Below are 11,762 nucleotides of genomic sequence, written 5' to 3'. Positions count from 1 at the left end.
CCCTGCCCTGCCCTCCCTTGGGGACTCCCAGGGTGTGCGAACCCTGCTTGAGAAGCGTGAACCTCCTGTAAGTGTCCCAGCATCACAGTGGCAGAGTGGAAGTGGGTCCGAACATGGGAGGGGAGCTCCCATGTCTAACCCCAGCTGGGCCACTTGCGTCTGTGAGTTGAGAACATACGTTTTTATGCAGCTTTTTAACTTCTAGAAGCATTTTCCCATTCCCTAGTGTGTCCATCTCAGCGTAGCACCAGGGAGGCGTGGGTATCTTTGAAGTGCTTGCTGCAGAGGCTGGGCGACCTCGGGTGCACAGAGGTGTGTTCTCAGTGGCCACTCCCTGGGGGTCACGGTGGACAAGAAGGAGGACTCCTTGACAGATAGAGCCTTCCTTCTGGGGACCCTCCAGACTCTTCCTTCTCCTCAGTGGCTTCTCTGGGCTCAGGCAGCAGTGCTGTGAGCCGGCCGGCGGAGACATCCTTGGTATTGGACAGACGCAGAAACTGGGATCCAGAGAGATGACCCTGCTCTTCCACCTCCCTGTGATGGGACTTCCTGCCGCGGCCCGAGCCCCCACCACCCAGACTTGGGATCATCACCCCCCCCCTCCCTCGGCTTTGGCCTTTCGAATACTTCTCTGCACTGATTTCAGATCTCTTCTGCGTCTACGTGAAGGCATCGCCTCCTCGCTCACTCGACAGCAACTCTTGCCCCAAGTTCTCACTGTGGGCATCTAGGGACTATCCAGCAGGGGGAAGGAAGGGTGCTTAGAAGATACATATGCCCCCATCTCTCTCCAAGAGATCAGTTTTCCTGCAGAATATTAGAGGGCTATAAAAAGCTCCCAGGCTTGCCTTCTGCAGAACCTGCTGTTGGTAAATCCCCCAGCGCTGGAATGCGTGCTATGTGGTGCCACCTCTGCCCCTCGCACTGCAGCCTGACAGCTGTGGCACGGAGAACCACACCCTGCCCGGTTCTGCCCTCCACCCCCACTAGGGACATGGCTGGGATTCCCCAAGTGACATTTCAGGTGGAGGACGACAAACCCTGCTGGGGCCCTTCGGGGCACTGCCAGATCCAGGAGGACCAGAGCTTCCTGGGTCCTAAGCAGCCGAGCGGGGAGGGCTGCCAGGGAGAAGTGTGAGAAGGCATGGAACCTGACCCACTGAGAGAGCTAGGAGCTGAGGTTTCCACGCACTTCCTTCAACCCCTCTTTGCATGTCAGTTTCCTCACCGGTCAGGTGGAAGGATCTGTGTGAGCAATGGGCAGGAGCCCAGCCCACTCTACCCTCTGTTTTGATCACTAACATTTTATTGGAATGCAGCTTCCACCGGAAAGGCAGAATCGAGTAGTTGCAACAAAGACCCTCTGCCCCCACAAAGTTTAAAATATTTACTCCCTGGTCCTTTATAGAAACGATGTTGCTGATGCTTGGATTAGACTCTTGAGAGGTTGGAGGTGTCTGCCTGAGGGCCTGGGATGAGAGGGATTCTGAGGGGGAGCCTGAATAGGCAGTGGAGCACTGTCTCTCCATACAACCATGCTGGAAGGACCTCAAAGGCAGTTTCCATGAAACAGGGCTGCCCTGCTGGAAGCAGGAATGGGGATACCCAGTGGAGCCCACTGCATCCCACCTGCTCCCTGTACGCTCCACCACAACGGAGTCTGAAACCCACTTACCTGGTCCTTTACACCTCCTTTTGCAAGTGGGTAAACTGAGGTTCCAGGGGTGTGCCTAAGAGCATACCATGCACACACACACACACACACACACACACAGACTGCTTTCCACAGAACGCAGACATCTCTGTCAGGGAGAACACCTGCCCGGTGGCTTTGCAGCGCCTGGGGGCTGCCACTGGGGCCTGGTGGCCATGACCAACACTTGCTAGCCCAGTAGTCCACAGGGGTTCTGAGCTGGGAGTTTGGGCCACAACATAGCCCATGCTAAAACCAAAGGAGATGCAACTGGCTGTCATCACGTCAGGCCAGCTCCTGGCGATCCACGAGTCAATCCGCCTTCCACTGGGTTTTCATGGCCGTGGCCTTGTGGGAGTAGATCTCCAGGCCTTTCTTCCCAGGCACCTCTGGGTGCATCCACACTGCCGTCCTCTCCATTACTGTCTGAGCTCGGCACCGTTTGCACACGGGGGTTACTGAAGGGCTACGGAGTGTTTCTTGTTTTGCTGAGAGCACTCGAGTCAAAAGAAGAGTGCTAACATTTGAGTTGGGACCTTGTTTGTTTGTTCGTTTCATTGATGCTAAGACGCACTTTCTTCGGAGCCTTGGCATGGTGGGTACACGTTGGGCTGCTAACAGCAAGGTCAGCAGTTTGAAGCCACCAGCCCTGCCTCGGGAGAAAGACTGGGCTTTCCACTCCCACACAGAGTTACAATCCCAGAGAGTCACAGGGCAGTTCTACCCTCCCCTGTTGGGTCACTGCGTCATTACCAACTCGATGACAGTGAATGAAGTCACCTTTTTAAAAAATCAGGGCCTATCTTCCCTTGGACGTATTAACTCACTCCTTTCTCTGTGTCTCTTTTTTGATTTATTTTTTTTTTAAAAGCTGTTACTAAGTGGATGAAAACATCTTCAAATCAATGTCATCTTAGAACAGAGAGATTATGATAATTTATACTAAAGCTTTCTTTGAAGATGGAATCAGATGTATTCGTCTGTAGAATAAATATTGACTCTTCCTGTCCATTCTTGTCCCAGGGCTTGCTGAGAGCCGGTCCTGCTGATCGGAAACCAAGAGGGATTTTTTTAGCTCCACTCAGACACAGAAGGAAACTGATCTCTTGGGAGTATGTGAGGAAGCCAGGGAGACAGCTCGTCTTTCCTGGCCACCGGCCGAGGGCCAGGTGCAGCTCTGAGGGGCGACAGAGGGGCCTTTGGGTCCCTGTGCCCTAGAACCTCCCGGAGTATCAGGGAAAGTAAGACCGTCTCTCAGGATCACTGTGACACGAAGTCTTCTGCCTTGTGCCCATCAAAAAGAGTATGGAATGGACAAGGAGCCCTAGTGGTGCTACAGTAAGAGAGCCGATAAAAGGTCCATAGTTTGGTGTTGTGGCTCATGGGTGGGACTGCTCACCACACAGTCATCACCTGAAACCCAGAGGGGTGGGCAGTTCCGCTCGGTGCTATAGGGCTGCGATGAGTCAGCTCTGAGTTTGCTCGTTTGGGTTGGGAGCATCTGATTCCGCACAGATAACGTCCTAGGGAAGCCTCTGGCCGTTCGTCACATCACACGGGGTCTCTGTGAGTCAGAATCCACTGGATGACACCGACCAACAACAAGGGGGGTGAGGAACCCTTTCTAGCGAGACACCTCAGAACCACTGGGAGAATGTCATTCCAGGCTGGGAAGATGGGGACCGGAGCTTTGAACTGGCTCAAGCCAGTTTGGTCATGGTCGACACAACTAAAATTTGTAACGTGATAGCTGGAATGGGAAAAATTGGAGGTCGCAGCCCTGGAATTCCAGGTTGGAAAGATGAGGGGCGTGGGAGCCTAATACAGGAGATCGCATAATTGCCAGTAAGTTGCGTGTTGGGCTGCTAACCAACCACTCCTCGGGAGAGAGACTTCCTAGTCCAATAAAGAGTCAGTCTCGGAAACCCACGGGGCAGTTCTGTCCTGGCCTGTAGGATCTCTATATGAGTCAGAATCGACCCCATGTCAGTGAGGTTGCTTGTGTAGTGCGCTTTGTGTTGTTGTGGAAAGCAGCGCACATTCAAAAGGGCACTGCGAGTCGCCATCTGTGCTCAGGGCCCCACTGTCTCCAGCTGTACCAGTCAAGAAATTTGGTTTCTATGCAGCACACACGTGCTAGCCTTTTTCCCATCTCAGTTACCATCCAATCCACCCACACGCCACAAACTTGAGGCTGCTCTGCTTTCCCTTCCTTGGCCCTGACTGAGCGGGAAAGTGCAGGTCAAGGGCACTGGTTTGAACCCACCAGCCGCTCCGTGGGAGGGACATGCGGCAGTCCACATCCATAAAGATCGCAGCCTTGGAAGCGCTGTGGGGCCGCGCTGCTGGGTCCTGTAGGGTCACTGGGGGTTAGAATGGCGCGGGCAATGATTTTGGAAAATCAGGACCATGCACATCTGCTCTAGTGGCTAAGCAGGTCGGTGTGCCGAGAGCTCCTAGAGCCAGGGTGGTACGGAGACATTGCGGGGAGCCTCTGCGGCCTCCTGCAGAAGGGCCCATCCTCCAAGTCCCTAACTGGCAGTGGTGGGGTGCCAGGGGCTGGGCTGCGTGTGATTTGTAACTAAGAATAGAAGCAAGTAATACACCGGCCGAGTGCCTTGGCAGTGGTGTCAGATGGCTGGTCTCTGAACCTGGCTCCACTCCTTCCATTTCACCCTCCGCGTTTCTTCCACTGAAAGCGGAGATAACAATCGGATCCACCTCTGAGTGAGAACCGATCCATGCGGGCAAGCGCTGAGTGCTGGGAAAGTGTCCCATTAAAAGTCAGATGTGTGTGTGTGTGTGTGTGTGTGTGTGTGTGTGTGTACGCGTGCGCACGTGTAGGGGGGGGCGGTGCTAATGCTCAAGAGCCCAACGTGTAAATGATTGCCTTTTGAATCCATCAGACTAGAATCCTTTCACTCCCGCTATTCACGTGCCCACCCTTGGAAGGGATGGGCTTAAGGGAGACCGGGCATGCGCAGAGCCTGCCAAGAGCTTTCATCACGGCGCCGCCAAGGGAGATTGGTGTTCTGGGCTCTGGGGAGCGAGCGGAGAGCTTGAGAGCGACTAAGGTGCGGTAAGGGCTGCACTTTGGGAGTGCTGTGCAGGCCAGCTTGCGTCCGGGAGGACATGCAGCGGCTGGCGCTGCAGTACGTATTTGCAGTGGGCACCAGGCAGCGTCAGGTTAATGCACCGGAGTGCTTCAGGGACGAACCGAGAACTGCGGTTGCAGCTGCGGCAGCAACAGCCACCAATGGCATGGAGTCAGTCCTGACCCTTAGCGAGCCCGCCCGGCATAAAATGGCGCCGTCGGGTTTTCCTGGCTGTAATCTCTACAGAAGTGGATCACAGGCCTTTCCTCAGTGGTGGCACCGGAAGAGTCTGAACCAACAAGCTTCCAGTTAGCAGCTGGGTGCAGAGCACTCGAGCCTCTGGGGATACACCTTCCATTCTGCCCAGTCTCCGATAGAGGTCATCATACAGAGTCGGCTTCCCAGCCGGCACCGAGGGGAGGCCCCTGGCACAGTGGTTAAGAGCGGGACCACCCTCCCCCTGAGCCAGAGGTCAGCAGTTCAAGCCCACCACCCGCTCCCCAGGCCTGGCCCTCGGTCCTGCAAAGATGTCAGCCTAAGAGATGCTATGGGGAGTGCTATTCTTTAGAAGAGAACCGCTATGGCCAAAAACAGCTTGAACGCACCATCGCAACATCAGGGGCAGCAAAAGAGACTTCGGTCTGGAGCCCTCCAAGAAGGGAGACATCTGTGTTCATGCCATTCAACCATCTCTTGGGTTTCCATGCCCACAGGAGGCAGGAAACAGGCCAGTGGTGCGATGCACCGGCCCTAGGTAGCTGGGCTCCAGGAGGGGAGTCTGGCCCAGAACCAAGTCCAGGGTTGGCCCTGGGAGGCCTTGGCAGGGGAGAGGCCAGGAAGGCAGACAGGAAGGAAGAGGGAGAACTTCCTACGTGGTGCCATTCGCTGTCCTTCTGAGTCCTCACTTGAGCCTCCCACAGAAAGTGCCCAGGGTCTCAGACAGCCTAAGGTAAGTTTAGTTTCTACACTAATCCTCAAGCACTGTTTCAGCCATCCGGGACTGCTAACAAAAATGTTAGCAGCAAACCCTGACCAAAGGACTCACCAGTGCCTGACACAAAGTTACCGCTGTATGTGCCATCTCCCTTTCTCCTCGCTGCAGCCTTCTGCTCACACCTGGGAGAACCAAGAGGGGAGAGTGAAGGCACGATTGTGGGCGCTTCTGACCCCCCACTCGCCCCAGTGCCTCAACTACCCACCAACTCCTCCCGAACTCTCCTGCCAGGGACTGCTCCACCTGGGCACTGCCCCTCTGGGAAGCAACAGCCCTCTTGCTTCTTAGTTCAGATTGCTAGAACGTTCTTCTAAACCGTGAGCCAAATACTGTGTTCTTGGAGCTGCCACCCATGGGCCCAGGCTTGTCCCCAGGGTCCCAAGGAAGCCCCAGTGAGCCCTCCATCCTTGGAGGCAGTTGTCATGGGCAGGATTTCTGGATCCCTTTGTCCGTGAGCCCCTCCTCATAATACCTCGAGATGCACCTGCTGTGGGCCTGTCGTTGTGTTGGGCCCGGGGCAGCCGAGGTAGCTAGTGAGGCAGACACCCCCCTGCTCCCTGAAGCCTCACAGTTCAATGGAGAAGGCCACTGAACACATCCTCTGCCCTCCAGAGTAGGATAGGGTGGCCCCACCTGCCTGGAAGACACCTAAATCCAGACCTGGTGAACAGGCACCACCTGGAAACTGGAGCGGTTTTCCACGGCAGCAGGCAGCTCAGTGCGTTTCTGGTGCTGTTCAAGGCCCTTTGGAGAATAGCACCCTGGATCTTCTGAACAGCCCCGAGAGGGGTCGGTGTTAATGTCCCCATTTTGAAAATGACGCTGACACCCAGAGAAGTTAAGTCACCTGCCCCGGGTCCTGACAGTTCACGGGGCGGCAGGGTGAAGAAGACAGGCCATGTGGTGGACACACCACAAGCAAACGGCATGGGCATGGGTCTCAGATATGGAAAACGGGCCGGAAATCGTAAATAATAATAACTCCAGTGATCGGAGCAAAGCTGATTGCTGTGTTCCTATCGATGAGTGCAGCTCGAGCACTTGTTGGGGGGGGGTGCTGGGTACTCTCTCACACTGAGGCTTCCGTGAGCCGATCCTTATCTGTCTGCTGGTAATTGTCGTCCCCTGGGCCCTGCTCATGTCCTCTTGTTCATTGGGGGGGCGGTGGGACATGTGCTCTTAAACACATTTTACCTCTTTACAAAGCATCTCCCACAGAAGGGGTGGGATGGGCAGGAGGCTTGTAAGGTAGACACTGTATTGTCATCATCACCTCACACTGCGGGTGGGAAAACCGAGGCTCAGAGATGGGAAGCCACTTGGCCGATGTCACACAGCCAGCCAGTATGGAGCTGGGCTTCTGGCTGCACTGTCTCCGTTCCATCCACCACAGAGAAGCACAGGAAACACTGAATGCTAGGTCAGGATGACTCTAACCCTGTCACGCCTGGCCTCCAGCAAGTCCCTGAATCTCGGTAGGCCTCAGTTTTCGGTCAACAAAACGGAGACAACTTCCTGCCATATAGAGTTGAAGGAGGCAGCAGGCATAGGGCAAGCCCAGAGAATATTCCCACAATAGACTGGGACCCACCAGTCCAGGTGAGTGACCGCAATGACGGGCAGCAATAGAGGAGAGTCTAATCAACACAATGTTCAAGAGAGCAGGTCAGCCACGGAAGAGGTCGTGTAGTTTATATCCTTTTAGGCAGTTTAAACAACTGAAATCTTGAAATGTAGTACTGTAGTAGCTTTCTATTTCCTGAACAACAGAGAAAGGCGCAGAGTGAGCCACCGGGAGAAAAGGGCTGTGTGGCTGACTGCCTTCATGAGCAACTGCCTCCTGTCACGAGAGCAGAAGGGCCAGAGGTGCCCAGCTCCACGCCTGACCTTGTCCTTGGTTCCGTGGAAGAGACGTGATCCTCAGAAGAATCTTGATGGAAGGGGGGGGGATGCCAAACAGAATTTGAAATTCTCTTGGAGTCCAGACTTCCCGGAACCGTGGAAGGTAGATGATCCCCGAAGTGACTTGAGTTACTCTTTAACCCTTCAACCAGAAGTTGCCTCTAAAGTCCCAAAACCAAACAAGGGTTCAGCTTAACCACTTTCCTTGTTTCAAAGCCTACCTTGAGCATGTTGCCTTTTTAAGAACTATCTCTCTGGAATTCCATTGACAACAGTAATTTGAAAGATGAGATGGAATGTCTGTCACTTATTACTTGCACACCCAGATACCCCTAGCCAGATGTCATCCCAAGACTGCTGGTGACACAGGTCTATCACACTCAGACTTCCCCACCCCAGGCATGGTGCCTGCATCCTGATCAATGAACAGCAGTGAGGAATGGTCACTGGGAGCTCACATCCGGGTCCAGCAAGCTTTTCGGGGGATCCCTGTTAGAAGGGCAGTCTAGAGAGTATTACCGTGCAGCCGTTGAAAGCTTAGATCTAGAGTTAAGTCTAAGCTCGAATGTTAGCGCTGTTAGCTGTGTGCCTTTAGATAAAGGGCTGTGCGTCTCTGGACTTCACTTGGTGCTTCTGTGAAATGGGAGAAGACACTTCCTGCCTCAGGGTCATGATAAGGATTCAATGAGGTAATCTGTGCAAAAAGGGTCATGATAAGGATTCAATGAGGTAATCCGTGCAAAATGCCCCACACACACCTGGTACATCACTCACAAGCTCAGAAGTACTCGCTCCTGCTTTTATCATTTTGTGTCTCCGGCCACTTCACAGGACTGGTTCTGTGGCTGAAGGAGACGGGGCTGAAAACGGAAACAGCTGCCATCTTGTGTGTGGGAGTGAGCCTGTGTGGGTCACAGTCTTCCACTTCCTCCTGGAACCATTTCCTTTGTGAGCTCAACAGGGAGGAATCTGCAGACAAAGAACAATTCTGGGAGAACCCGGTGCCACAGCCAAAAGTTATTTCCTCGGAAGTCAGCGGCTTCCCCCACCCCCTCCTGTGAGGCAGAGCACCCTTCTCCCCCAGCCGGAAATGGATGAGAGGAAGCTCCAGGCTTGGCCCTGCCATAGCCCAGAGCTGGGAAACAAGACCCCCTGAAGCGAGGGTCTCCCCTCTAGAGATAGGAGGAACCCAGGCAGAGCTACTGTTCAGAAGAGCTGCGCTGAGCGAATCGCCCTGGCCTGAAGAATGGTCGTTGCTGTGAGTTGCCTCTTGGTTGAGTCACCCAGAAGTCGTTGCATTTCTTCCCTCACTAGCTCACAACATCCATCTTCCTGGAATACACAGTAAATCAGAGACCTGTGCCAGTCTGCCGTCCCTAATAATAACCCGTGCGGTTTAAAAACCCGGTCTCGGAGGGGTAAAGTAACTTACCCAGATCGACCTGCTAGTAAGTGGGAGGCATTAGCATCCAAACCAAGTCCTCCAATACTAAACCCCCAGTCCTCCTTCCCTCTGTCTCGTAGCACCTCCCTCCCTCATCAATTTGGCCATGTCTGTTCTGTGGAGGGAGGCACGCACTATCCTCCAGCACGTAGAATATTCGCTTTTCCGCGATCCGGCAACTCACACACACAAAAGCTTTGCTGGGTGACCTCACTGCCCTTGGCTCCCTCATGCACAGGAGCTATATTTAACTCCTGAAAGCAATAAGCGCTGAGGCATTGGCTCTGCCGCTGGGTCCCCTTCGCTGCGGCCTTTCATTCGTCTCCAGCCCACATGGACCATGGTCTTTCTGATTCGCTTGGGGGACAACAGGAAGTGTTTGTTTTAGTGATAAGCAATGCTGCCCCCCTGATGCTCTACCCACGGTTTGGCCTTCCCTTGCTCCAGAGAGAAGTGCTTGTAAATTCAAAGGAAGGAAGGAAGACGTCCGCCTGGCCCCGGCTGGGTAGATCTGCAGCTACTTGGAAAAGGCTGGAGATTGCTGAGCCCACAAAATGAAGGAGCATCTCTACCAGCCTGGTCTGCAGCGCTATCTTGTGTCCATTCTGAGGGTCAGGGAAGCTCTGCAGAGGAAATGCCACCAAGGAACATCTCCAGTGTTCTTCCCACCCTCCAGGCTCAGTCCCCACACCTGCAAAATGGGGGTACTCCTTGTCATAACCACATTATGTACCTGGTGCACGTAAAGCAGTAGGGCTTACCATAGTAATAAAAGAATCGTTAGCTCTCATAGGAGAGATTGACCTTGGCCCTCGGCTTCACATGAGAAAGAACTCACTCCAAAGCCTGGATTGTGATCCAAGTGAGTTTTAGGATAGAAGTTTCAGGTTCACACAGGCACCCTCAGGGCCCCTCACTCCTGTACAGCCTGCCTAGAAGCTGTTCCACAGAGAAAGTCAAGCAGAATCCCACCTTTTCAATTCCTCCGCTGGGAGGCGTGGTTGATGATCCTGGTCGACCCCATTGGCTGAATTGAATTCACCTGGCCCAGATGGGCCAATCCAGGTGCAACACCCACCTAGGTGTACCACCCCTTCCTGTCCAGAAGCTTGACCCTCTGAGCATGTGCAATGGATGCCCCAGTCCCTATGCTAAGCTACCTAACAGAATCGTATACAGATCTGACATTTATTGAATATTTACTATGTGCCAGACACAGTTCTAAGCACTGCCACATGTATTAGACCTTCATTTCCCCTGATGAGGTCAATGTGCTCATGTCTCACCCATGATGTACATGAAGCATAAGGTGCTCATAAAACATAAGGCAAATAGATGTCCCTAAGACACTCAGATAGGAAGCAAGGGAAACAAGAAAACCAATTGTCCTCCAGCTGATACCAGTTCATGGTGATCTGATGTGTGTCAGAGTAGAATCATACGCCATAGGCATTTCATAGGCCTGGTGTTTTCAAAACTAAATTGCCAAGTCTTTCACCCAAGGCGCTTTGGGGAGACTCGAACTTTCAGCCTTTCAGTTAGCAGCTGAGGAAGTGGTAATTGTTTGCACCACCCAGCGACTCCAGTGAGTGGGAAAGTAGGACTTGAAGTGGACCAGTTTCAGTTGCTCAATGTGGGTTAGTTAACATGCACGTTTTGTGTGTGTGTGTTAAGATCAGAAGGTAACGACAGGGTGCAATTAGTTGGCAGCCATATCCACATGAGAACCAAGTCCACAAAGCAGGTTACGTTGGGTGCTTCACACGTTCACACACCGCCTGGGAGTTGATTCTGACCCTATAGGTCAGACTAGATCTACCCCTTTGGGTTTCTGAGGCTCTAAATCATTACCGGAGTAGACAGCTTCTTTTTTCTCCCACAGAGCAGCTGGTGAGTTCAAACCGCTGACCTCACCACACCAGCAGAGCTCCTTGTTGGGTGGTTGTTGTTGTTGCTGTTGTTAGGTGCTGTCGAGTCCGTTCTAACCCATAGCAACCCTGTGGATAACAGAATAAAACACTGCCTGGTGCTGTGCAATCCTCATCATTGTTCTTATGTTTGAGCCCATTGTTGCAACCGCTGTGCCACCCATCTAGTCCAGGATCTTGCTGTGTCACTGCCCCTCTCCTTTACCAAGCATGATGTCCTTCTCCAGGGACTGGGGTCCACAGTATGTAAGACGAAGTCTTGAGGTTCTTGCCTCTAAGAGCATTCTAGCTGGACTTCCAGCACAGATTTGTTTGTTCATTTGGCAGTCCATAGTACTTTCAATATTCTTCACAAACACCGTAATTCAAATGTATCATTCTTCTTTGGTCTTCCTTATTCAGTGTCTGTCTTTCGCATGCATATGACGTTGAGTTCATTAATTGTGCCAACCTGGCCGATAATCACATGTGGGGCTAATTGAAAGGTGGAGGGATAAATGGGTGGTGAGCCTCACCTTTCTAGCTGTCAGGTCTCTTGCTTTGTGAGGGTGCAGCTGCCTTAGCAGTTCCCTGCTTCAGCTTGCAAGATTGACTTCCTACAAGACATCCCCAAGGAGATGCCACATGGACCTATCCCGATGCAGCCCTGGGTGCTGGAGCAGCCGTGTGGAGACCCCTGCTAGTGCTGAGATGCTTATTCATTCAC

The 11,762-nt window shown here is 53.1% G+C and overlaps 1 protein-coding gene across 1 annotated transcript in view; it reads left to right on the top strand.

Moving 5' to 3' along the window:
- The first annotated feature begins 994 nt into the window (after positions 1-994).
- The window catches only part of AFAP1L1 (actin filament associated protein 1 like 1), a 68,144-nt gene continuing 57,376 nt past the window's right edge, over positions 995-11,762 (top strand). Inside the window, exon 1 of the mRNA XM_045284717.1 lies at positions 995-1,134. Coding sequence (XP_045140652.1) covers positions 995-1,134 — 140 coding nt within the window. The remainder of the gene's footprint in view (positions 1,135-11,762) is intronic.

This window comes from Echinops telfairi, unplaced genomic scaffold, assembly GCF_000313985.2.
Source record: "Echinops telfairi isolate 266 unplaced genomic scaffold, ASM31398v2 ScPeMD7_7469;HRSCAF=8507_0, whole genome shotgun sequence".
Classification (NCBI taxonomy): domain Eukaryota; kingdom Metazoa; phylum Chordata; class Mammalia; order Afrosoricida; family Tenrecidae; genus Echinops; species Echinops telfairi.
This window is presented reverse-complemented; position numbering and strand designations above follow the sequence as displayed.